The sequence below is a fragment of the Pyrgilauda ruficollis genome, unplaced genomic scaffold, assembly GCF_017590135.1.
Source record: "Pyrgilauda ruficollis isolate IOZ18807 unplaced genomic scaffold, ASM1759013v1 scaffold12, whole genome shotgun sequence".
Classification (NCBI taxonomy): Eukaryota; Metazoa; Chordata; class Aves; order Passeriformes; family Passeridae; genus Pyrgilauda; species Pyrgilauda ruficollis.
In genome coordinates, this window is record NW_024510321.1 from 13,782,053 (window position 1) to 13,808,246 (window position 26,194).

Consider the following 26,194-nt stretch of genomic DNA (forward strand, 5'->3'; position numbering starts at 1 on the left):
GAAATAAGATGACTAGAGGAGAAGAAGAAAGATACAGAAACTCATGTCCAGGAATGGTAAATAGGAAACAGATAGTCACTGTCTGTTCTAGGATAAAAATTAGGGTATCAAATGAAAATGAGCCAGTGAGATCAGTCCAGAACAAAGGGAGAGATGTCTTCATATGCCACATAGCTAAGCACTCACATTCTTTGCCAAAATACAGTAAATTCATTTGTTTATGTGAGTTCAAGAAACAACCAGTGACATTTATGGAACTCTTCATCCATTCAGAACTGTTAATGCATGGACAATCAGGAGTTCTCTGAATCACAGTATGCTGAAGAACATACTGCAAAAAATAATTTCTGTGTTCTTTTTTTTTTTTAAATAAACCCCGATCCAGTGACAAGGCTCCAAAAAAAGACTCTGAAGAAGAAAGGAAAAGTAGAACTGTACCTCTGAATACAAAAAAGAAAGCCAGTGGCAAATCTAAAACGGTTAAAATTCAAGAAAATTCAAAATGGTATGGGTGACTTATTTTTCCTTCCTCAATTTTTTAAATTTTTATTTCCCTATCTGCAGTAATTATTACTATACTTACCAACTGGTAATGTTAGTTGTATTTTTTTAGTTATTAGGCAGTGTTGTCATACCTGTTTGAAATATGCTTGTCCATATTATAGTCTATAGCCATTTGAAATTGTTGATTCTGTTTATTTATTTTTAGTAAAGCATCAAGCAGCCTTGAAGATGTTAGTGAAAGTTCCTCAGAGGCTGATGAAGATGAACAGCCTATACGTCGTCAGGAAGGAAGCACTGATTTGTCAGCAGAATACTGGGGAATTCAAAAACTTGCAAAATATGTAAAAGTAAGTAAGCATTGATAAATTGTATAACAAAGTTAAAAAGTTACATTTGAGGAGACCAGACCAGTTCCTTATCCTTTCCTCTTTCATTATACTTTAGTATAGCCCTGCGGTGTAGTATTTTCAAATCTTGGAACTGTGGACTTTCCTATCACGCACTTTCTTTTTAATCTGCTATTTTTGGCTTATATAGCCCTTTAGATTAAACCATCTGTTCAGTGTTATTTAAAATGTAAGATGGCATAATCTCTTTATTAATTATTGGGTTTCTGTTTTGATTTTTGTATGAAACTTTCCAAAAGATTTCTTTATGTGGATAATAACTTTCAAGAGTTTTTATTAAAACTGAATAGTTGCCTAGTGTCTTTCATCAACTGTGATTAATGCATGTCTGAAATAATTCTAACATGGTCTTGTGTCTGGATAGATGCTTTAGTGGACAGGAAAATGTGTGATAAACAGGCATCTTCTAAAACAAACCAAGAAAACGTTTTTACACAGACTTGTTGAAAATCTTTTGGAACCTATAAATATAGATAGAATTCTGAATAAGTCTGAAACAGATCAAAAACTCCAACAACCCTGTGCTATTCTGGAAAATTCTAATTATGTTTTTCCCTCAGGAGAAGTTCCTTTACAAGTTCGTACTGGAATTTATGTTCTGTTAAGTTGCTAATAAAAGCGCTGGCTTATTTATTTTTTTGAGTGCAACTACAGAGAATACACATCCGACAGATAAAATGATGGTGTTGGCTTTTGGTGCAGCAGAAAGAGCAAGTCATATGAGGAGCAGCTGAGGGAGCTGGGCTTGTTTAGCCTGGAGAGAAGGAGGCTCAGGGGTGATCATATCACTCCTTCCAGCTGGATGAAAGGAGGTTGTAGCCAGGTGGGGGTCAGCCTCTTCTCCCAGGCAACTTGAGATGGGACAAGAGGACATGGCCTCAGGATGTGCCAGGGGAGGTTCAGGCTGGACATCAGGAAGAATTTTTCACTGAAAGGTTGGTTAAGCATTGGAACGGGCTGCCCAGGGAAGTTACCACAACAGTGGAGTCACCATCTGGGGAAGTGTTCAAGGAATGACTGGATGTGGCCCTTGGTACTGTGGTTTAGTTGACGTGGCAGTGCTCAGTCAAAGGTTGGACTTGAAGATCCTGAAGATCTTTTCCAACCTTTATGATTGTTAAGATTCTACAATTAATTACTTGTGAGGAATAAGCAAAGTTTTGGCTCCTCACAATCCTTTTAAGTATTGTAGAAGAGTAACTCAGTCTTTTAAAATGTATTCAGAGTACTCACACTTGTTTTCAGTCCATGTCTGTGGGGCCTTGCTAGTGGACCTGGCAAAGAGACAGACAAACATGGATAATACAAGCCTGTCTACATTTATCTTTTCTAGGTTGGACCTCTGTATTTTTGTCATTTTGGCTATGGCAAAATAATCCTTTGCAAATGTAACTTTGAGCATGTGACTTGCTCAGCTATTCCTAATGCTGAACACAGCATGTACACATTTTGCATTGTAGAATTCTTCCTGCTCACGTGTAATTACAGTTCAACAGGATGTTTTCAAACCTTTCATTTTGCTAATAGCTTGCTTCTCTCTGTGTTATGAAGCAACTCTGTACTTTTCTGAGAGCTCAGAGAAACAACCATGTTACTTTTTAGTAAAGACCCAAGATCCTTCTGGAGAAGATACTTGAAATTCATTACTGTTGATGAATTCCCACTTATCTTTTAATTGGCCCACTTATGTACCACCCTCTTTACAGGCAAGGCTTTTCTCTCCTGATTACTTAATTCTCAAACTCCCTTTTGTCTTTAAATCCTTCATATAGTTGTGTATAGATTATAGTACTGAACTTAAATTAGTATTGAAATTCATATCAACATTTGCATAAAGCCATTCTGAAAGAAGAGTGAGAATGACAAATAGGAAAGTATATTCTTCAGGCACCTCTGTTTTAGAAATTGACTTTATTTTGTTCCAGCTGTCAGCAAACAAAATTATATAATGGTTTAGAACTAGGAAATGGCAGGGCAGCATTTTTGATCAGACAGTGAGTACTCATTAAGAAGTTTATATTATAAACTTCAATAATACAAAAAAGTGTTGTTGTGAAAAATTCAAATATATACTTCTTTACATATTCATGCACACCTGAGTCTTCCAATAGTTCTTTAAGTCAGATATAAATTAAAATAAGTATTTGAAGATAAAATAGTTCTGTGAAAATAGTTCCATGTTCATTCTTAGCTGCATAAAGCAAGAACTCCCTAGTGTCAGATAAAGCTGAAAAGAGATGCCTCAGTGCCATACCACAGACAGTGGTTGAAATGTTTTATTGATGGAGTGCTACTTTAGCTTGCACATGGAATTCATTTTAATTCAAGTATAAATACTGCACTTCTGGCCAGACTTGGGAGATTTTTTGGCATTCTTGTTGTTCATGTAGGCAAGTGTTCATGACACATGCAACGTAAGAGAAAATAAATTTATGACTGTGTTATTTAAGTATCTACAAGCTTATTTATATAGAAGCACAAATTTCAAAGGGCTTGTGTTGTTTGCCCATCTGAAAAAATTAATAAAATGCCTTAAAGAATGGTTGATCGAGATACCAAGAAAATGCAATAATTTATAGATGCAATGATTTTTCTAATGTTTGTTTAAGATAATGGGAATCACAATTCAGCAAGACTCTATGGAAGATCAATTTGCAAACAAGAAACTCCCATAAAACCTGAAAGATATCTAGTTTTTATATAATGTTAGATTGTCATTAAATGTTAAAAAGATGGTTGCTATTTATATAAAGCAAACCTGCAAGATCCTGTGAGTTGTGCCTGTAGGCTCTGTACTTGGATTCTTCTTCATGGAGAGAAAATTCCAGTGCTGGGGAAATTCCCTTCTGACTTTTTGCCCTTCTCCACTCCCTTTCCTTTCTGGGAAAGAGTATCCATGTTGGAATTGTTCCGCTGGGAAGCAGCTGCTTCTGTGGTCTGGCTCCTTGTCCTACCTCAAAGCTTCCCAGAGCTATGAAGCAGGAGGTGGAGCATGTGTGTTCCTGCCATGTGTGTTCCTGCCATGTGTGTTCCTGCCATGCCTCCCCATCAGCTTAACAATAAGCAGCAAAATAGATCAGTGAGCTTGGTGATGGCCTTGTGTTAGACATCCTTTGGGGCCAGAGTAGATAAAATGGGAATGAAGTGCTCTGTTGATGTTTGTAACAGTGAGACTCACCCAGCCTACTTCAGATTTGACATTATTTATTAAACTGGTACTTCTGAAGAATTGGATTTCTAGAGGAAGTACCACATTTTACATCTGAAAAATTTTAGGAGTAGGATGAAAGGGTCATATTTTTCAATTATCATTTTACTAGAAATGGGGAACATCAGGTAGAAATGCAGTCTTCTTTGTGGCAGATCTGGGGCTCTTCACTGGGAAAAAAAAAGGAAAAAAAAAAGGTGAGAGCTGGGCTTTGTGCTGCCCATAGTTGAGCACTGACTATTGCCAGTTTTATGATAAAACTGAGATGTTAATGGGTGAATTGAGCTGGTGACTGTGTCGGGAATAATGCCAATATCCAGAATAAATATTTAATCCCTTAAGCCCTTGTGCTGTTTGACTTTGGTTCCCTGCAAGTGCGTGATTCAGGTGTACACCTATGCCAGGATGAGGATGAATAGAGTTCTGCAGGACCATGTCAGTTACAAAATTCATCCTTCAGTTTCTTATGTGGAAAGTCATTCTACTTTTGTATACTTTGTATTTCAGGATTATGCTAGTGAAACCAGTCAAATCTCACACTTCATGTAATATATTCTTTAATTTCATATCTGTTTGGAATTTCTCCAGTGCAAAAGACCTCGTTCCCAGAACAGCATTGTGTTTCTTTTCTACTTTGGAATCAGAGATGGACAAATCTGCTGCCTCTCTCTAGCTGTTTGTGCCCTGTGCCAGGCCCAGGAGCTGTAGAAATGCTGTGGCAGTGCACAGGAGACAGGGAGGATGTTCCCTGAGAGTGGCATTGAGCAGCATCTCCCAGATGCCCATGTGCAAATGGAATTGTGTGGTTTAGCAGCTGATGTATACAGCAGCTCTTTTATGAGAACCAGTTATAAATTTATGGTGCTTGTGAAGCCATTGATGTGGCTTGTAGATTTTTCTCAAAATTTACAGCAATAAAGGACAGATAGTATTTTTGAACTGTATAATGAAAAAGTATAGCTCTCTTAAGTTATAATGGTATTGGAAACTTTCCATATTATTAAGATTATACTAGTGCTCATTATAAAAATTTGAATCAGTTTCATGAGCCATTTATTAAGAAATCAATTGCATTTTGGGATTAGCAGAAAAGTAATTCTATTTTATTCTGATGTGCAGGACCACAGAAAAAGACATGAACATCCCACCCTAAGGAATACAATAGGTCTTCAAATACTAATTGTTTAAAGTGAAAAGTCTGAAATCTCTGTTGTTTATGGATGTTCCCATAGTCTTGAAATCTGGCCCTGTGTGTGTGATGGATACAAAAGTTAGGATCTAATAGCAGAAGTAAAAGTCCCTAATCTGTGTAGCACATATATTGCACATCAAAGCTTTTTCTACAATCTGTGGACAAGAATGAAATGTTTTTTCTTTATAAAATCTTATTGGCAAGACTTACACGAGATTATGTTTTAGCTAGTAAATACATAATAAGCATATGTGAGTGCATGTAAAATTTTTTTGTACATGTAGTAACTTTGCATAAGGCCCTTTTTCAGGACTGACCACTTTGACCAACTCACCTTATTAGTTAAGTGTCTACCAACAAATCTTTTCCCTTCCTTATGAAAGTATATGGTGGGCTAATCTGAAGGAGGTTTTCAACTGGATGAAAAGGTAAAGATGAAAAATAAACTTTGCTTTAGTTTGGCTGAGACTGTTATTTCTCAGAAGATACCAAATGTATGTGACGTAATCATGTGCCACCTGCTAGTGTTTCATGGCACATAAAACACTAGCAGGGTTGGCTCACCCATCAGCCTTGGCAAACCTGTCATCCTTCATATCACTCTTCTCTACTGTTCATGAATATCCCTTGCTCCCATCTTCCAGTATTAGCCAAGATTTTATCTTAAAATTCAGTAAAGAATGTGATTACTGGGGGAAAAAAGGAAATAAAAATATGTGAAATACTCAATTTATAGTTAAGATCTGTATTTCCTAACAACCTTGATAGTGCTGATCATGAAAAAGAAATATTTTTATGATAACTTTACTAGGTAGGAAATATTTGGCAAATGGTGAACTCTCAAATTATTATTATAATTGGCAGCTTTGAAGCATTGGAATAGCTCCCTGTTCAAAATACCATGCAATCATTCTTCATCCCAAGAGACATATAAAATTCATAACAACCAGTTGAATTTTGACCATTAACACCAATACCAACTCTGATGAATTTCTGTGTAGTTAAGGTTTAATTAATGTTCACAGGGTCACACATTCCTTAGAGTTTCATAGCTGATGAGATGAAAGACAATCTAGAAAAAAAGAAAAAAAGAAGTAAACAGAATTCAGTAAAATTTAGTTTAATTCAGTAAAAAAGGAGAAAGAAGAAATTGTAGATGAAAAATAAAGGACTGATGAAAAGAATGTAAAATAAGTGTGATTCTGCTCTTTCTGCAGGGTTTAGTCTATGATGAAAGCAGGTAATGAAATTAATGAGCTATGGCTTTGACACCACAACTGTAGTACCTTTAAAATAATAGTAAATTGCCACAATTGTCTCAATCTGACTTCAGATTTTATATTCATAAAGTAGATAATAAAATTGTTAGGTTTCCTGAATAATTAGGATGTGATTGTGTCTGAAAGGTAGCAAGAGTTTTAAGTAGTGAGAGCAACATTGTGTGTTGTTTTTAAGTGTTCCACATTGCTCTAGGCTCAATGGAATCACAGCTCACTCTACACACTGTTATTCCAGAAGCACGCCTGTGCTTCAGCCATGTCTTCTCCCATGTTTGTTTTTCCTATGCTCTCACTAAGCCCCGTTTCTAAGTTTGTTTTATTTCTCCAGAGAACACCTGTCTCTTAGGTTTTCATAAACTATTGCTATAATTTTGTTTTCCTTGCAAAATTTTTTTTGGCTAGTTTCAAATGACACTGCCTCTTCTGTCTGTTCAGTGCTTATGAAGCTTCAACAGTATGCAGGCTGTCCAGCAGTCTGCAGATGCAACAGTCCTTCCTAGTTCAACCTCATTAACTTTTCTCCTCAGATTCACATCCACTGGTTTCCTAAGTTAGCTGGATACCTAAAATTAAAAAGGCTGTAATAGCATTAAGGCTCTTATTCTCTTTCTGAGCCAAGTACTAGGCAAAGTTAGAATTGCTTAGGCAGGTCTGACACTGTCACACAAGATCATTAGCACATCTGTGTTATGGACAGCAAATGTCTCATCTTCAAGTCTCCAGTCAGGGTTTACAGTGTTATATTACTTTTAACAGTGGTGCTGTTTGTGTAGGATTTTTTCCTTTTTAAAATTTAATCCTAGACCCTTTTCCCTTTCTCATTCAATTGTATTTGCTTCTAATTTCTACATGTTCTTTTAAAACACATACTTGTTTTATATTCCTCAGATGAAGTGTCCTTACAAAATTGTCCAGATGCATCTGGGGAAGAAATACACTCCTAAACTGAAAATTTCACAATGGAGTAGAAGATAAACTTCACTGTTAAGATATTATATATTATCTTGGCCAGGTTTTCTGTGGTTTTGGGGTCACCATTTCACTTCTTTCCAAGTTTGAGGTTTAAGAAGTTACTAGGAAAATATTCTGTTATTCCCAGTCCAAGGAAGTAAAAGTTCATATGTTTGCACATGAACTGTTAGACTCTTGCCTCCTCTGTAGTAGAATCCAATTTCTGTGACACAGAATGGGTACATGTCTTGGAAGAGTTTTCAAGAGGGAATCAATGCTTGCCTAACAAAACCTCCTGGTTCATGTAGAAAATAATACACATCCTTTTGTTTGAAAACTCATTTATTTTCAATTTCATAAAATATGACAATTTAAAATACCTCACTGTATCAGGGTCATGACATATATGTCACTTCTGCCACTGTGTAGGGTCAGGGTCAAGGTATTAATCTGCAACTAAAACAGTGCAGCTTCTGTGAATTGTTGTAGTCCAGTGTGAATGTTTTGAAATGTTGTGATGCCTGTGATTTTCCACTGGCTTTACTTGTATTAATCTGTATGGTTTACATACTGCCAGGCTGGAGCTAAAGAATGCCAGAACATTCAGGAAGTGGGTCAGGGAATTATTCCATAACTCAGTTAGATTTGTCCATAAGTCATGTCTTAACAAGTTGCAGCTTGTATGTTTTATAAACTAAGATGAAAAATTGGAACTAGTATTTAAACCATGACAAAACTCAGTGTACTTAGAGATTGACTAGCATAGAAAAATAGCCTTGCTCAAGCACTGTGAATTTTATACATACTGAGTACTGTAGTACTCAGTCTTTCATTAAGCTTTATCAAAATTTATTTAGATGTTAAAGTATTTCCTAGCAGAAAATTACAAAATTTTCTCTGTGATTTAAGAGAGTAAAGTTCAACAGAAAAAGAAAAAGTCACAAACTTTTAAACTAAGAATTCTGTTTCATACTTTACTCTTTGTTTTGGATTTTTTGTTTAATAAAAATGACAATATTGCTTTGGGTTGGGATTCCAACTAAACAATTTTTTTTCCTTAGGAGTTTTTTTGTTCCATTAATGAATTTTAATTTTAAAAGTCTGGTATAACAGTAATTTCACCAACTATTTTTGGGCTATCACATTATACTATTTTGTTTGTTTGGTATTTTTAAAAAATATATTGACTTGGTATGTTTGGTCTTAATTTTGTCGAGTATATTATAATTGCCATTCAGATTATATATTCTCATAATCAAAACTGGGGTATTACACAGAAGAATGACAAAATTGCCCACAAGCAGCATTTTTCCCCTGTTATTCAGCCATAGGCTTGTTATCACAGTTAACTACCTATTATCATAGTTAACTACCTGTTATCATAATTAACTACCTGATATATGGTTGTATTTCCTATCCAGAATTTACTTAATACAATAGAGAAAATACACTTCTACTCTGGCAAAATAAATTTCAACCATTGGTCTAAACAGTAAAAAAACTCCATCTTTGACACTGCCATTCAGAGTAAAACAATATTTCACTTTCTGGTAGCATTCAGTCATGTTCACTCTAAATCCTAAACCAAATTAAATAAACTAATAAAACACCCTTCAAATAGGTACTGTATTTATGGAGATATTTGTAAGCCAAAAACTGTACAACTTTCATTTACTTAATTTTGCTTTCTCTTGGGAAAATGCAGTGTAACTTGATTGTAATGTTTATGTATTTCCATTCACATATTTTCATTTTGCTACAAATTGGGCAACACATTTGGAATAGTATTCTTTATAATCCTGTTCATGCTTTTATTACTTGTACTCCTATATTGCCTTTAGGTTTCCATTGAAAGGGTTGACTTTAGAGTAAATTTTGTGTCTTTCTTTCCTAGCCTGCTGAACTGACATCATCAGTTCAAAAATGAAAGATTTGTATTGACTAGGAATGGTTTAATTTGGATTGGACATCTGCTATTGAAACTTAAGCCTGTATATTTTATTATCAATTATCTATATCTAGGATCATAGTATCTATTATGGGTTAATTATTTTTTAAAAGAAAATAAGTAAATACCAAAACATTTATTATTTATGAAATTTCATGATAATGAATCACAGACAATAGGACTAGAGCAGAATGTAGGAAGTCATTGACTCCATCTGCTTGCCTCCAGAACAGCACCAATTCTTTGTGTGTCTTCTGGACAAATATTTCTCTACCTTTTCTTTCCTGTCATGGGGATTTCATGACTGCTGTAAGCAATGTGTTCAAGAAATTAAATATTCTTAGTATTAAAGTTGGTTTTCTTGAGTCCTTTTTTTTTTTTTTTCACCAAGCATAGATCAATCCTGATGCTGTTAAACCCCATTATTTCTCATCGGGACCTGGAGAAGAGATGATTGGCGTTGAAGGTGTTCTTTACTACTTTCCTATTGTCTTCTTCAGAGTAAACAGTTCCAGTTTCTTCAATTTTTATGTGGAGATCATAATTTTGAGATTTTGACATCCTCTGGTCTTTATAACTTTCCCAGTATATTTTTTGAACTAGAATACCTAGAATGAATGTAGCAATTTGAGCAGTGCCAATCCAAAGAAGGAGAAGTTCTTGTATCTTACAGGTTACAAATCTGGTTATAAGTCTCTCTGTAAAGTTTGCTTTTTTTGTTTGGCAACGCTGTGATATTGATAGATAACAGCATTGTGTTCTATTGCTAACAACAGATTTCTTCCTACAGTTCTGCAAACTAATCATGGCAGCAGCCAGTTCTCTCAGTACCACAGAGCAGAGTCCATTGAGCTCATCTAGTGTGAAAACATCTGTTGTCTAAGTACTTACTGACTAATTATGTCCTTAGCATAGCCAGAGTGTTCACTATGCAGTCAGAGACATTAAGTAACCATTAGCAGAATACAGTAAAGGTTAATGCATAAAAAGGACCCCTTAATACTTTTGCTTCCTTGGTTCCATTTGTTGAAAGGTTGCCATTGGCTAACAGGGTTTTTCCTCTTGATTATTACAGAAGTCAAACAAAATGATGGTTTGAACTTGTGTATTCTTTGGAAACTGTACTTTGGGTTATGTCTGTATTTGCTTGTGTTTTTCTTTTATTTTCATTCTTTTTTGATCTTGTCTGTAGTTCTGTAATTCTCAGTTGTTCTCACTTGTGAGCTTGAGTGTTGTAACAGAGACATTGCGCATTCAGTGCAAGAAGATGTTTTACTGATAGTGTAACAGCGATACTGGTTTATTTTCATGGATATATGTGTTATACCGATATATAGGAAGAAAGGCACATTTTAAAATAAGTCTGTGTTTAATTTCAAGCCTTAAAATTGACTGTTGATCTGCCAGTAGAATCTATTTTGCTTCCAACATATCAGATTTCAAATGGTATAACAACATGATGCAGATTTTATGTCAACTTAATGGAGAGGTAACTATTTCCATGCATGTTAAAATCTCTGCTGTAACTACTACAAGACTTTCTGTAATGATAACTTCAAGAAACAAAAAATAGTTGTTGAAACCATCAGCAATATTTCTTATATTGTAGAACTGATGCTTCAGCACATATGAAAAATATTTTATTGTGGTTTTACATTAAAAACACTTAAAGTGGTATGTTCATTTTAAAGCTGAAAAAATAAAATGCATATATATATAATATATGGTTGTATTTTTTATTCATTATAAGAAAATTAAAAATTGTTTATTTTTTAAAAATTTGGTCCATATTAAATATCATATGCCAACCATTGTACATGTAAGGTAAGGGTATTATGGACTACTATGTTATGTATAAATGCAGTTTCACTGTAGGAGAGGCAGCCCTCAGAAGGAGAGGCATCACTTTTCAGGTTAGCAATATACTTCTTACAGTTATGTTAAATAATAAAAAGACAAGTTTTCTTTTAAAACACCTGTTGCAAATTGTTTATCAAACAAAGCAAATATCAAAGTCTAATCTGTTACAAGGCCACAGATTTCGTAAAAGGAGAGCTGTTAGTTTTTCTGAGCTGCAGAATATTCTCTGTAGTTTTGTAATCATATTGTAGAGATTTTTTAAAAAATAATTAAGAATTTTATATGTGTGTATAGACTGATTTCTCTAGGAAAACATTTGACAAATTGTTACATTATTTTATACTCCAGGGCATTTTTTCAAAGTAGATGAAAATATGTTATTAAAGCAAGACACATTCCATTCTGCTGAAGTCAAGATGATAAATATGATTAAAAAATATAATTAAAAAAAAATGGGGGCATCTTCCTCTAAGACACTATGTTTAAAAATTACCTTTACATTTAAGCACTTTTGTGGGGAAATTTTGTGGTATCTGTTGTTAAAAGAAATGTAGGTAAAAATGATGAAGCACTATGAATATATATTTCATTGATCAGCAGAAATGTTTTGTCTGATATAAACTACTGGTCTGAAACCTTATGAAGTAGTTCTCTCACATTCTTTTTGGATGTATTTTCTCACTTGTGATTCTTTACTACATTTATAACAACTTGAAGAGCATGCTAAATTTAAATTCCTTTTGTACTGTGTCTGTCATACTGTTTCTGTTTACATTTAAGAAATATGCTTCAGAAGTTCTGGTTTTGTTAGATCTACCTGTTTTATATTAGCAAACATTACTCAGTTTTGTAATATTCTGTGTTTCATTATGTTGTCCACAATTCAGCAGAACATTTTCCTCTGGAAAGGGTTGACCAAAAATCCTTTATAGATTCAAAACTCTCATTTAAAAGAGATGGGCTTGGGCAGCACAGCTCAGATCAGGATGGGAGCCAAAGCTTCCCTGGAATGCAGGAGGTGGATGCTGTGGTTTGATTTACTAGGTACTCTAAGTTGTAACTTCCACATTAGTACCAGCTGGCAATGTTCACTCCAGCTTCTGTTGCAGCTATATCTCAGCTCTCCTAATTTCCATGCAGGTCGATTCATCCCTGATTTTATTGACAGTGAACCTATATTACAGGTTTAAAAGAATCCACTGTCATATGGCTTAACTTTCTGTGTTGTGTTCTTTGATTTTTTTCTTTAAGTCTAGTTGCAGTGACTGAAGTAGAGCTTATCTTAGCTTATCTTATTCAATAGAGCTTGAATGTTTAGAAAAACATTCAATCTGGTCTATTCACAGCAAGCCATGTTAATAATTTTCCACCTGAGCTGTTCACTTATTTGAATATTTATGCCATTTACAGACTTTATCAATAATTCTATTTCTTACTATGTTTGTGTTATTAACACTATAAAGTCAAAATAGTCTAACATGTTTCTTCTTTGGTAGTAGTTTTACTAGCACGACTAGAAGTGATTGAGTTTTATATTAAATGCACTTTACATATTTGTTAATTATTTGCTTTATTTTAGGGAGGTGATCCAACAGCCACTCTAATTGCACTGTGTTCAATGAGGGATTTCAATCTGTCTGAAGAAACATGTCAGCTGGCCATCAAAGACACTGGATGTCTTGAAGTGTTAATTAATTTACTTGATACAGAAGAAATTAAATGTCAGGTAATGAGCTTTGTCAAATAGAGCAATGAAGATGCCTTTTTTTTATTAGAATATTTTTTGAGTTTCAAAGTTACAGAGTGTAAAGAAAATTGATTTCTCATTTCTGTCTTCTTTTGTTTGCTTCAGTTTTTTTAGAAAGACATCTATGTCTTTGACTTACAGTTTTCTTCTTTTCTCCTGATTAAATAAAAAATTTAAATAACCCATCATTTTAAATAATGTTAATGTTTTTGTATACCTAAATAATGTTTAACTTCTATCGTTTCCCGTTATTTAGACTGGTTCATTAAAAATCCTGAAGGAAATTAGTCAAAATATATTGATCAGACATGCAATTGCAGATCTTGGAGGCTTAGAGATCATGGTGAAAATACTGGACTCTCCAGATAACAATCTAAAATGTTTAGCAGCTGAAACCATTGCCAATGTTGCTAGATTTAAACGAGCACGAAAGACAGTCAGGCAACATGGAGGAATCAAGAGATTGGTAAGCAGACATTAAAATTTGTACCCTTGTCATATGCATATTTTTGTTAAAAGATATTACCATATGTTGTAAACATGATCTACCATAATTAGAAAGCAACGTGATATCAAATTTTCCTGCAGATATTAAGAAATTGGTATTTTTTTTAGGTTGAGCTGTTGGAATCTATTTCGGTGGGATCATCATACCAAGCCAAAGACACTGAAACAGTACGCTGTGCAGCTTTGGCACTCTGGAGCTGCAGCAAAAGCACCAAAAACAAGAAAGCAATCCGTAAAGCTGGTGGCATTCCATTACTAGCTAGATGGCTCAAATGCTCACACACAGACATCTTAATCCCAATAGTGGGGATGCTACAAGAATGTGCCTCAGAGGTGAGTAAACACATACAGCTAAGTTATTTCTAAGCATTAAAGAAATTCACCACTAAAAGGAAATATTACATTCTACAGTCACTTAAATCAGGCCAGTTATCCTATCAGGAAGTAGATGCTTTATGTAATCAAAGCGGTTTTGAGAAGGTCACAGCTTGGATTGAAGTAAAAAACCAAGTATTTTTTATTTAAAAGGCGAGGAGTAATACATGAAAGAAAAAATGTGAAATGAAAGCCTTAATCACTTTCTTTTTTTTCTTATTTTTTTTCATCTTTCATCATACTTTACGGATTTGGCAACCTAAGGTGCTGTGTTCTGGTTAAGTAATGCATTTAAATTCTACAAAACTAACCTGCAGGTGTGGCCAGGGCAGAATGGTTTACAGTATCCTTGTGTATCAAGTCTGATCCATTGCAAATAGAAGAAAGGAATATATGTGATTTTTTCCACAGATTTCTGTGGCACATTTTGCAGCTTTCAGTATATTCAGTTTTTAAATTTGAATACAATTTTTTTTTTACCATAGCCATGTAAGGGATTACACTAGTGGGACAGTTCTGTTTAATATCTTTATGAATGATCTGGTTGAGGGAATTGTGGGCACCCTCAACATGCTCAGTGTTTGCAGGCACACCAAGGGTAGGAGTGTCAATCTACTGGAGGGCAGGAAGGATCTGCAGAGGGCTCTGGACAGACTGGATCCATGTGCCAAGGGCAGTGGTACAAGGTTCAGCAAGGCCATGTGACAAGTCCTGCACTTGGGTCACAGCAACCCCTGCAGTGCTGGGGAAGGAGTGGGTGGAAAACTGCATGGTAGGACAAGACCTGGGGGGGCTGAACATGAGCCAGTGTGTGCCCAGGTGGACAAAAAGGCCAATGGCATCCTGGTCTGATTCAGCAATAGTGTGGCCAGCAGGACCAGGGCAGCAATCATCCTACTGTGCTAGGCACTGCACAAATCCTGTGTTCTGGGTCCCTCAGTTCAATAAGAACATTGAGGTGCTGGAGTGTGTCCAGAGAAGGGCAATGGAGTTGGGGAAGGGTCTGGAGCACAAGGCTGGTGAGAAGCAGCTGAGGGAGCTGGGGGAGTTTAGCCTGAAGAGAAGGAGGCTCAGAGGGGACCTGATCACTTGCTCCAGCTATCTGAAAGAAAGTTTGAGCCAGGTGGGGTTCTTCTCTTCTCCCAGGTAACAAGCAATAGGATCAGAGGAAATTGCCTCAGATTGAATCAGGAGGTTTAGATTGAATATTAGGAAAAATTTCTTCACCAAAATGTCTGTCAAGCACTGGAACAGACTGCCCAGGGGAATGGTTGAGTCACCATCCCTGGAGTTACTTAAGAGATGTGCAGATATGGCACTTAGGGATGCAGTTTGGTGGTGGACTTGGCAGTGCTGGGATAATAGTTGGACTCAATGATCTTAAAGGTCTTTTCCAACCTAAATGATTCTATTTGTTTATGATTCTCTATCTTCATTTGAACTTGAGGTGTATTGCATTTCAGATAAAATAATATACATAATTTGTCTTGGTGAATTTAAGGCACAAAAGACATAATTTTTAAAGAGATTTTACATTATTAAACACTTTGTCTGTTAAAAATTAGCTTCTTGAATTACACAAATTAATGCATGTTCCATGAGACATAAACCTGGCAGATTTTAGGTTCAGTAAGTATGTATTGAGAAGATGTCCTTTTTGAGGGTTTCTTGTATGGCCTGACTTGGAAGGAACACTAAATGCATTTCTCACACAGATGTTTCCCCCACTTAAAAAATTATCCTGTTACAATGCCTGTGAGTTAAATTTGGATGACAATACCACTAAAAAATGTTAATTCTAAGAACATGTTTTTCTAACCTTGTTTTAGGAATAGATCTGTTGTTTTGGCTGCTGGTTCTCAATGAAGTGAGTGGGTACTTCTTGATCCCATTCTGAAGCATCTTTTGCTTTCTTGGGTCTGAGCAGGGAGTCTGGACACCTTTCAGAATATTCTGCATTCTTCATAAGCCAAGTGGCTACAGGATAGGCAGTGCAGTACCTCAGTTTACAGGTGATTTGAAGAGCACTGCAGAGAATGTCTGGATTTGCTTACCTCTGAGATCATCAGTAGTATTTTCAAGGCAATGATGACTTGTGCTTACATAAAGTACAAGGCTTCTCAATATCAAGCCCTATAATTGTAGCATTGTATTATTATTGTGACCGATTAACTGTTAATATGCAGGATTTAAAGACGCAGTTTATCTTTTTAGCCAAGTTACAGACTTGCAATAAGAACAGAAGGCATGATTGAGAACCTAGTGAAAAATCTGAGTAGTGAACACGAGGAGCTCCAGATGCATTGTGCAAGTGCCATATTTAAGGTAATTTTATTATAATCAGTAGATCAGAACGAGGATTATCCCTTTGTTTTCATGTCATTGTCAGTTACAAATTTTTTTAATCTTACTATTTCTCTAATGTGGAAAAAAATATGGAAATGTGACTATTTTAGCACCATATTTAATATTATAATTAGGTTCCTACTTCCTCTTCTTGTGTACAAACATTAAGTTGCACAGGTAACCAGTGGAGAGTGGTGAGGCATACTGTGCGTAGAGCTGCTTTGGTTTTTTTGTTTGTTTGCCCCTAAAGAGGACAATGTGACAGTAAAAGCACTGCTGCATATACAGGAGCAGTTTACTGTCACTCTCTCAGTGAGTTAGCATATTCAGATACTTGAATACAACATTTATGTTTTCTTCTCTATTAACTTTTACTAGTTACAATGTAATACAGCTAGCCTTTGAAGACATAATCTTACAGACTTTTCCATAATATATGTGTTTAATATCTGTATTTTTTTATAGTGCGCAGAAGATGAAGAAATACGTGACTTGGTTAGAAAACATGAAGGTCTACAACCCCTATCTGTTCTGCTTGATAAAAGTGAAAACAAACAACTTTTGGCAGCTGTGACAGGAGCAATCTGGAAATGTGCAATCAGTAGAGAAAATGTGTTAAAGTAACAATTTAATTTTACAAGCATTTCTTACATTATCATGTTTTGATTTTACAGGCGTCTATTGTTTTCAAAAGTGTTGTGTCACAATTCTTCAAAATCAGTCATTATAATCAGCTGGGATTTCAGCTTAGGTTTTATAGTACTTAAAAATTGTCACCTGACCTCATCAGGGTAGAATGGAGACAGTGTTAAGTTCCTAGAATCTTAACAGTCAATGGAGACAAGTGGTACCTCTAGTTAAGCTATAGGACTCTGAGTCAGGAGGTGTACTAGCACATAGTAAACATTTGACACGTGGCCATATCTGATATCCCCCCTCCTGTCTGTAGCTTACAAGCCAGAATCGCTGCTGCATAGTAGAGAGAGTACTTAGTACACTAATGTTTTACATCAAGAGAGACAAAGACCACATTATCTAATTGTAGGGTAGATATCTAATACATATTAGAAATATATTGGAGTCTAGGATAACTTGCCTAGGTGCCTCTCTTCTTGACTATAGAAGGGGCTCAGAAAAGTAGCTTCTGAGCCCCTTCTATATGAAGACCCAGCTTCTGAGGACCCAGCTTCTAAATGAGTGGAATTAACTGCTGAGAGTTCTGCTGTGGGTACCAGCAACCTCTCAGTACCAGGGTTCTGAGTAATTATTTGAGAATGTGACAGTAGGAGTTGTCACTCTCTACCTTCCATGGAGCAGCTCAATGATCAAGAAGACTTTACCCTCTCATCTAAAATTAATATAACAAATTCATACACCTTACTTAAAAAAAAAGGAAGCTGGCTCCTCTACATATCTGCTAAGTTTCCTGCTGAAATTATGCTGCTCTATATGTAGAGTGTGTAGAAATGTTAGAAAGAGTATTAGTAAGGGGTAACACCTTCCTGCTGCCCTAATTTAGTACCTTGCTGGATAACCACATAATGATAAAGACTGGGAAGATTTCCAGGTTTTCTGGCTTTTTACTGTCCTAAATGAGTTCCCACACTGTTGGTATACAGGCCTATGGTCTTTACTTCCTCTGCTGCTGTCCTACTGCTTTTTTGCATTCTTAATTGCACAGTAACCTAACTTTTCATATGGATGTATCCTTTGGGTACTTTGGGTTTGTGCAGAGGTATCCTGATTTTGGATCAATCAGTGATGAGACAGACTGAATGGCTCTCTCTGTACTAGTAAACTAAACAGGGCCAAATCTTTCAGGTTTCAGGCTCTATGTTAGGGTTATCCAGACTGTTTTACTGCCAGCACAGTCCCTTACACAGTTTGCCAGCAAATGCTCTCCCAGACAATGCCCAGACACTCCTTAGGAATGGTGCAGGCAACAGATTGTTCCCATTAGGCAGAATGGGTGAGGCCACCCTGCATTGTGAGGATAAGAGATTTTAGCCATATGGATGCTGTGTTGTGCTTCTTGTCCTCAGGGCTAGAGAATGAGCCCTAGACTGTTTTATTTATTAGTATAGCTGTAGCCAATAATTCTGTCCAACTGCAAACAGATTTTTGTTGGGCTACTCACATATCTTTGGCAAGTGCTTGATGCTCACAGAGGTTACTAGCCCGGCACAGCTCCAGCTGAATTCACGTGTTGTGTAGTGCTGAGTCTGAAGCAGTAAACCCTGTCCAAACTCAAGATGGGAGGGCACTAAAGAAAGGGGAGTGAGGATAATATGAAAACACCTAAGTAGATCTGGCGGGATGAGCCTGAGTCTGGCATGAAGCTAGAACTAACAAGCCCTGCTGGCTCCTGCAGGGACACTTAATTATCTCTGAAGTGCTCCAGAGTATTTCCTGTGCCTGGAGGTCGCTGCTGAGATGATGTGCTGACTCAGCCGTGAGCCGGGGCAGGTGCCTGTGCCTGTGCCTGTGCCTGTGCAGCTCCGGGTGCAGCTGGCGGGGGAGCAGCCATTCTGCTCCTGGACACAAGATGGCCAGAGCCAGCAGCTCTGCCTGAGAGCAGCCTGCCCACTGCACATCCAGCTCACAGCGTTCCATCTGTGAAGAACTTGAAATGCCAGCAAAAATCAGTTTTGTTGTTTTTTAAAATTATTTTCTTACTTTATTGCTCTTTTTTTCATGTTGTTGATGCTGACTCTTGAAAAAAAAATTGTAAGGATACTTCCAAATTACAGTGAACAAGGAGACAAAAATATCTCTTTAAGCAAAGGTTTGAATTATGAAAAACAAAAGTTTCTCATTTCTCAGTTACTTTAATTATTATGCTGATAATCCATCTTGGAAAGATTAATTTTTATTTAAACATCTAATTCTGCCATAAAAATCTCAGAAATACTAATATTTTTGTATAAAAGAAGAGCCACATGAGCAACTGATTCTTGGAAAATAGTATTTGTAGCTCAAGCAGATATTCCCAGAAGCTAGGGGCTGGGAGGAAAGCACAAATGAGAACTCAGTACTCTCAAAGAAATTTTCTCTGATAATTCGATTATATACAGGTTAGATCTAGCTTGATATAGCACATGGAACTGTCAGGGTGTATCAGAAAATGTATAAATGAAGATGCAGTATTTGTTAAGTGTTAAGAATCCCCTAAGTTTTAAACAAAACACCCTTAAAAATTATCCAGCACCAAGGAAAGAATCCTCTTCTGAAAGATGAACTTTTGACATCTAGCACAAATCTCTTTGTAGGACAGGACCACCAAGATTTTAAAAACCTTATATTTGATTCTCAGTATCAAAAGTTCTACGAAGAATGGGGAAAGTATTAATATAAGAGTCAAGCCAAATTTCTGTTAATTTATTTCTTAATTGCAAGTTGGAATCTAACATTGTGCTATGGAAATGTACTAGAACTATGGTTCTGACATCAGGAAAATGGAGTGTGTTAGGCCTAAACTAAATATAGAACTGCCCAGGGTAAACTCTCTAAAGGCTTATATTTAGTGAAAAGTAAGGGCCATCCTTTGGTTCAGAGAGGTGGAGGATGGTCTGGTACAATACTACTCTAGCTATTGTTAACATATCAGGGAAAAGTGCTGGAAGTAAGGATAGCACATTAATTGCCAGTCTTCTGTTTTTTTCAGATGTTTGTTACCGTTGCATCTACATGTCAAGTTAAAAAACCCTCAAACTACTCAGGAGGTTCTTGGACAGCTAAACTGTAGAAATGTAGTTAGAAAGTTAGAGTAAGACATGAGGCTGCATGTCACACTTAGAATAATTGATTGGTATGGTTTACCTGTATTGGGATTTCTTCAGCAAGATGATTTACATACAGAAATTAAAACTTGTACTTCAATTATAATAATACTTTAATTATAAAATTAAGCTTATATTGGTAATGTACTGAAAATACCAACTTTGGATTTATTGCTGTCTTTTAGATTTCAGGAATATAAAACCATAGAAACTTTGGTAACACTGCTTACTGATCAGCCTGAAGAGGTCCTTATAAATGTCATTGGAGCACTGGGAGAATGTTGCCAAGAGGAAGAAAATCGAGAAGCCATCCGCAGATGTGGTGGAATTGCACCTATAGTGAAGTTACTGACTGCAACCAATCAGGCCCTGCTTGTGAATGTCAACAAAGCAGTGGGAGGTTGTGCAATGGAACCTGAAAATATGGCGTAAGTTATTAATATTCACAGCATTTTGAATATTGAAAAACAGTTCAGTTATTCTGGTGCAAATATAGTCAATTCTATTTCTATTTCTGATTTAAAATATTTTTTGCTTTTTGCTTTTTACAGAAATGTGTGGGTTAGTTACATACTACTGTAAATTTGCTATAGATGAAAAAATTATTAAGGAAATATATAGAATGTAAAGTCTTTGCATTTTGAGAAAAATCAAATAAACCTTTAGTAAATTGATTTTTGTTTAAGTTGAAATTCAAAGTTACAACCACTATTTTAAAGTGCTGCATGACAGGTCCATGTTTTGCCCTCTCTTTTTACTTCAGTTCTTAAGTCATTAAAAATAGCCTAAATTAGAGAAAGTTATTGTAAAAGTAAATGTACACACTTACTGTCATGAAAATAAACTCAGTTTTTTGGTAGTAGAGTGTTACTTGTATATCTGTTTTGTCCCTCTCCATCATTCCTTTTGTAAACTCTGACAGTTTTGGACCCTTTTCTGCCCTCTTACTCCTTTGCAAAATCAAAGGAAAAGACAGTCTTTGATTTTGTGATGTAGATTTGTACAAATTACGAAGATCATTGGGTTTTATGATTAAGTGTTCAATTAAACGTTGAGGTTGGCATTTGCTGTGCTTACTGTTCTCTTACAAGGATATTTACTTCAAGATTCTCAGCATATTTCCCTTATACATAAAGGAGGTCAGAAAGAGAGTTTTATTAAGCTCCTCCTGTTCTGATTTGCATAATTCACTTGATATTCATATAGCAGTGCAGGGAATTCTTTTCCTGAATAAGGCTTTTCTTTTCATGCTTTGGCTGTCACCCAGTGGCAAAAGGCTGGATGGTACACAACCGTAAACATGGGTTGTATGAGCAGTTAGCCATGTAGCATGAAAGTATAAATAAATGAAATCATTCTAATGACATTTCTGACTAAAAAACAGCCTTTAGCATAATATATTAACGTAAGAGAATTAGCATTGCAAATACTGAGAAACTTAAACGCCAATAAACATAAACTGATATTTATAAAACCTCAGACATACTCCAGTACTCAGAACTGTCACTTCTAGTATCCAGCATGGACAGCTTCATACTGGAATGTGTTCAGTATAAGCAAAAAAAAAAAAAAAAAAAAAAAAGCAAGTTGCTGCTGAAAATTGTGATAGAACAAAGTCTGTCTTGTCTTTGAGAAGAAGAAAATACAGGTTTGGGACAACATTTATATTATAGAGTTTGTAAAGAGTGAACAAAGGAATCAAATATTGAATTTCATTCATATAAAACATTCTCTGTTGAAGTTCTCAACTTTAGAACTGTTCCTAAAAGTATTTCAAGACATTAGCAAGTAAGCAAGATCTTAAATAAGTGTGACTATACTTTTTGGTACTACAAAAAATGTTACACAAAAATTATTAGCATGACTGTGCCATGTACCTGATGTATTGCGCTAACTATGCTTGTAGTACTAGAAGAGATAATGCTGCTATATTTTTACCAGAGCATGATTCATCCAAGTGTGAATAAATTCAGCAAAATTTTAAAAAGTAATGCTTAGTTAAAACATTGACAGCAGTGTAAATGCTCATATGTCTAAATTATTTCCTTGACTGAGTGCTCTGCCTCTCACAGAGCACTTACAAGCAATCTCCCCTCCCACCACTGACCCCCAACTCTCTCTGAAAAAAAAAAAAACCAAGAGAAAGAAAAAAAAATATGTCCATTCCTCTCTCTTCTCCTCCTCTCAGATCAGTACAGCAGAAGTTGAAATTGTATCTCTTCATCCAAAGTGTTCTCCTTTTGGGGAAGAACAAGTCACCAAAGACATGAAATACACACACACTACACACACATAGAGTCTGTAGTGTGACTCTTGTCTGTTTACAAAACTGGGACCTAAAACAATAAATAGCCTTGTTAGAAACTGCTGTGGAGGTCAGTCTCTTTCTGTAAATATTTTCTGAAGTTCTTTATCAAAAAGACACATCTTAACAAGGGTGTGGAAATATGCTAAGATTGCCTTCTAGAAAGAAGCCAAGAAAAGCCCCTGGCAGCCTGTAAGTATATACAGGTGATGAGAATTTTCTGTTGCAGGAGGTTGATGCTTAGGTGTTCATGATCTTTCAGATTCATGTAGCTGGATCCTTATTACATTTCTTATTTCGTAATCACTTATTTCTCAGAATGGTTTGACAGGTTCTAGGTAATCAGTTCTCTACTGTCTTTTTCCTACCACATTTGTCTGACCCGTCAAGAGGCTTGGGGTTTGGGGTTTTTTTTGGTCATGTGATGCAGACAAGCTTTGTTTACAGTGTAACTTTTTTTAGTTTGGCATTATAGAAACTTTTAAAATTATGATGGTTTTCCTGGATTCTGCTGTCGTTGACTTTCATATGTAGTAAAATTCAAGCGCACATACGAATTGAGACTTTTCAGATATATTCTTATATTTCATTAGCTGCAAGTGTGTTTAACAAAGTGTGGCTTAGAGACTAAATATTCAGTTTAGCAGGCCTCTAGTTTGAATGTGCTTATCCTTGCAGCAGTAGATATGTGGAGACCATACATACCAAGAGTGGAGCTCACATAATTTCTGTAAATGATTCAGATATATAAGGAAGACATTGTGATTAATATAAAAAATAAAACATCATTATGGACTAGAAAAAGCTGAAAATATTCTATGAAGCAGTGCAGTTAAATTCTGAGGGAAATATTTTGCTGTTATTTTATGTTCCATGGAAGAAGCTTGCACTGACAAAAAGAGACTAATAGATAGGCATAGGTGAACGTACATGTTCTATATGTCTTTTAAATATTTTATTTCTGCCTAGTTGACACTGTGGCTCTTACAACTACTGAAGTAACTAGTGTTACTTTTCTGCACCAATCCTTTACTTCAGGGCAACTTGAAGGAATTACGTGATTCTTACTGACTCTATTGAGCTATTTAAAATTAAAAAACAGCAGCCAGCTTCTCTCACAGCCAAAAATGATTTGACTTATCCAAAAAACCCAACATGTGACTGAACTTCCTTACACTTATGTAGACAGCATGAAGCTGTTCTCCATACTTGGTCTGCTGTACCACCACTGACAGAGATGTTGCTGTTTATTTTTTAATGTATATTTATCTTTTTGAGGAACTTTTTATAAGTTACTAACTTTCTTTAACTAAGAACAAAGGACTAGTGCTTATTTTTTAGCTGACACTAGATTTTCATTTGCCCTTTCCATTAGAAAATCCATAGACTGCATCGCTGGCATTCAAGACTGAGGGCTTAGACTAAAATGTGCAATTATTTTAGCCAAGCAGATGGAGTTTGAGTCATTGGTATATAATACTATTTATCAAAGCAGTCAGCAGCAACCAGTGAAAGTTTTAAGAAAAATGCTAAATTGTGGTTTCAAAAAAGATGAGATTACATTCTGACAGAACTAAACCCTGTAATCTTACCAGTGAGCACAATACAGAGTCAGTATAACTTTGTTTATTTACATTTGTATTTGTGGTCTAAATTGGCAGGCAATTAAACTGAAGTTCTCAAAGTTCTGGTAAGTAACATTTTAGCAGAGAAAGATGATAGATAGGACAAACAGATGTCTAGGCTGTGTGTACACGTGTGTGTTTAAGCGATTCATGTTGACATTTCTACTGGAAATGTTCAATAATACATTTTAACTTGAAATAGAGGTACTATTTCAGATTAACAGTTTTGCTAATTTCAGATATATTTAAAAAAGCAAAGTAAATTTCTAGAAGAGCAAGCCACATCTTGCTCATAATGTTCAATGATATAATGAGATTCTTAAATAATGTGAAAAGTCTTCATTAGGCAACTTTTGCCTGTGAACACAGAAGAAAAGTAATTTTAAAAAATTATCTTAAGTTGACCAATCTGCACTGGTCAGAGAACAAATACCAATTCATTGTAACCTAAAAATTGCAGTAATCTCTGAATTGGTTCAATTGCATTAAAATTATTTGCCCATAAGACCTATTCTGTGTACACCATACATATGTTCTGTGTTGGAAGCAGGAAGATGTTTTGGTCCTACACCTTGCAGCTGCCTTTTAGTAGGAGTGATGATGCCAGCTGAAAATATCCCTTCACCTCTGCTCTGATCGTGTCTGGTCAGCACAGGAGCACATGACAGGAGTGCCTCTTCAGCCAGTTCTAATTGCCATTGCAATTTCTTTTTTGCAATGAGATTGTTTTGAGGAGCAGAATAATATTCTAAATTAAATAAGTATAATTACTATATTATATAATTACTATATTATATAATCACCTTATTATAAATTAAAATTCTGAATTCTATCTATCCTAAATTGTATCAGTGATCAAACAAGATCAGTCTGTGACAGAGAGTTTTGAATTAGAAGGGATGGCCCAGTTCTATTGTGAGATGCCTTGGCTATGCTAAGGAATAGAGACACAACAATTCAGAACCTGGGATCTTGCCTTTGAACTCCACATATTCCTGTATTGTTATGTATTTACAGTGAAGGACCAAGTGGCTTATAATAAACTTTACATTTGTACTGAGTTTCATGCATGTTTAGATTTTGACTATTAATTGTATTCTGTAGATTAAATACATTACATACATACATACAAAAGCAGATCAACTATTCCATAAAGTATTTGGATATTAAGACTTTTATATCAACTAAATATTGTATTACTGCAGCTTTTATGAGATTCCATTCAGCTTTCAAATAAAATGTTTTGCATTTTATTTGAAAAAACCTGTCTTTTAACAGTCCCGTGAGTGGTTGCTTGCTCCAAATTTTAGGTTAGTTTAATTTTATCAACAGAATATCAACAAATTATAATAATATAAATTACTTAAATGACTGAAGCCACAGAGTGAATAATGTGCTAACTGTGGATGAATACAGAATTGAATGCCTACTAAAGTACATTTGCTTTGCTTTACGTTTGCTTATATTTATTGTGATAAGAAGCTGTATTACTTCATCCTGCTAATAATATTATAATACATTGTGGGAAGAAGATTAGGTACAAAAACTATATTAAAAAAAATCATAATGTTGTTTAGCATTATGCCATCAAAGCTAGAAATTTCAAGATTACAGGTTTATTTTCCTCTCTCTTTCTTTGTTTTTGTAAAGAAAACTGAATGTGTATTTTTTGTCAGCTTCAAAAAGGAGTTTTTACATAGGAAGGAAGTTAATGTCTGAGCACTTTTATAGAGGAAACATTTTTCAGGACCATTTATTTTAGTGTTCTCTTTGCTGTAAAGGCAAATGCACTCATTCAGCACCCATTTTCTTCATCTGCTGGATTGTGTAGTGAAACCATAGGAAGATTTAAAAATTGAACTTTTTAGCACTGCTTTTTAGATTGTCAAATATATGTTCTCAGGAAAATGAGAATAAGGTTTGTTCTTGCATGGTGATTACACATTTACAGATCTTCCAGAGTGAGAATTTAAGAGCATCATTCCTGTATGTAGAGGTATTTTTATTTGTATTAATCTACTGTAACTGCAAGTAATCAGTGATGAATAATGTGATTTGGAGGTTTTTTTGTTTTGTTTCTACTGTTTCCTAGTTTAATTTTAAGCATGTTGAATGGATAAACTATACTTTCACATTGTCTGAGCTGGGTTCTGTTGATCT

General features: G+C 35.4%; 1 protein-coding gene across 1 annotated transcript in view; it reads left to right on the forward strand.

Moving 5' to 3' along the window:
- ODAD2 (outer dynein arm docking complex subunit 2) overlaps positions 1 to 26,194 on the forward strand; it is a 67,857-nt gene that overhangs the window by 5,394 nt on the left and 36,269 nt on the right. Inside the window, exons 4-11 of the mRNA XM_041489011.1 lie at positions 374 to 505; positions 710 to 851; positions 12,930 to 13,076; positions 13,354 to 13,563; positions 13,713 to 13,937; positions 16,194 to 16,304; positions 16,791 to 16,945; positions 20,290 to 20,532. Coding sequence (XP_041344945.1) covers positions 374 to 505; positions 710 to 851; positions 12,930 to 13,076; positions 13,354 to 13,563; positions 13,713 to 13,937; positions 16,194 to 16,304; positions 16,791 to 16,945; positions 20,290 to 20,532 — 1,365 coding nt within the window. The remainder of the gene's footprint in view (positions 1 to 373; positions 506 to 709; positions 852 to 12,929; positions 13,077 to 13,353; positions 13,564 to 13,712; positions 13,938 to 16,193; positions 16,305 to 16,790; positions 16,946 to 20,289; positions 20,533 to 26,194) is intronic.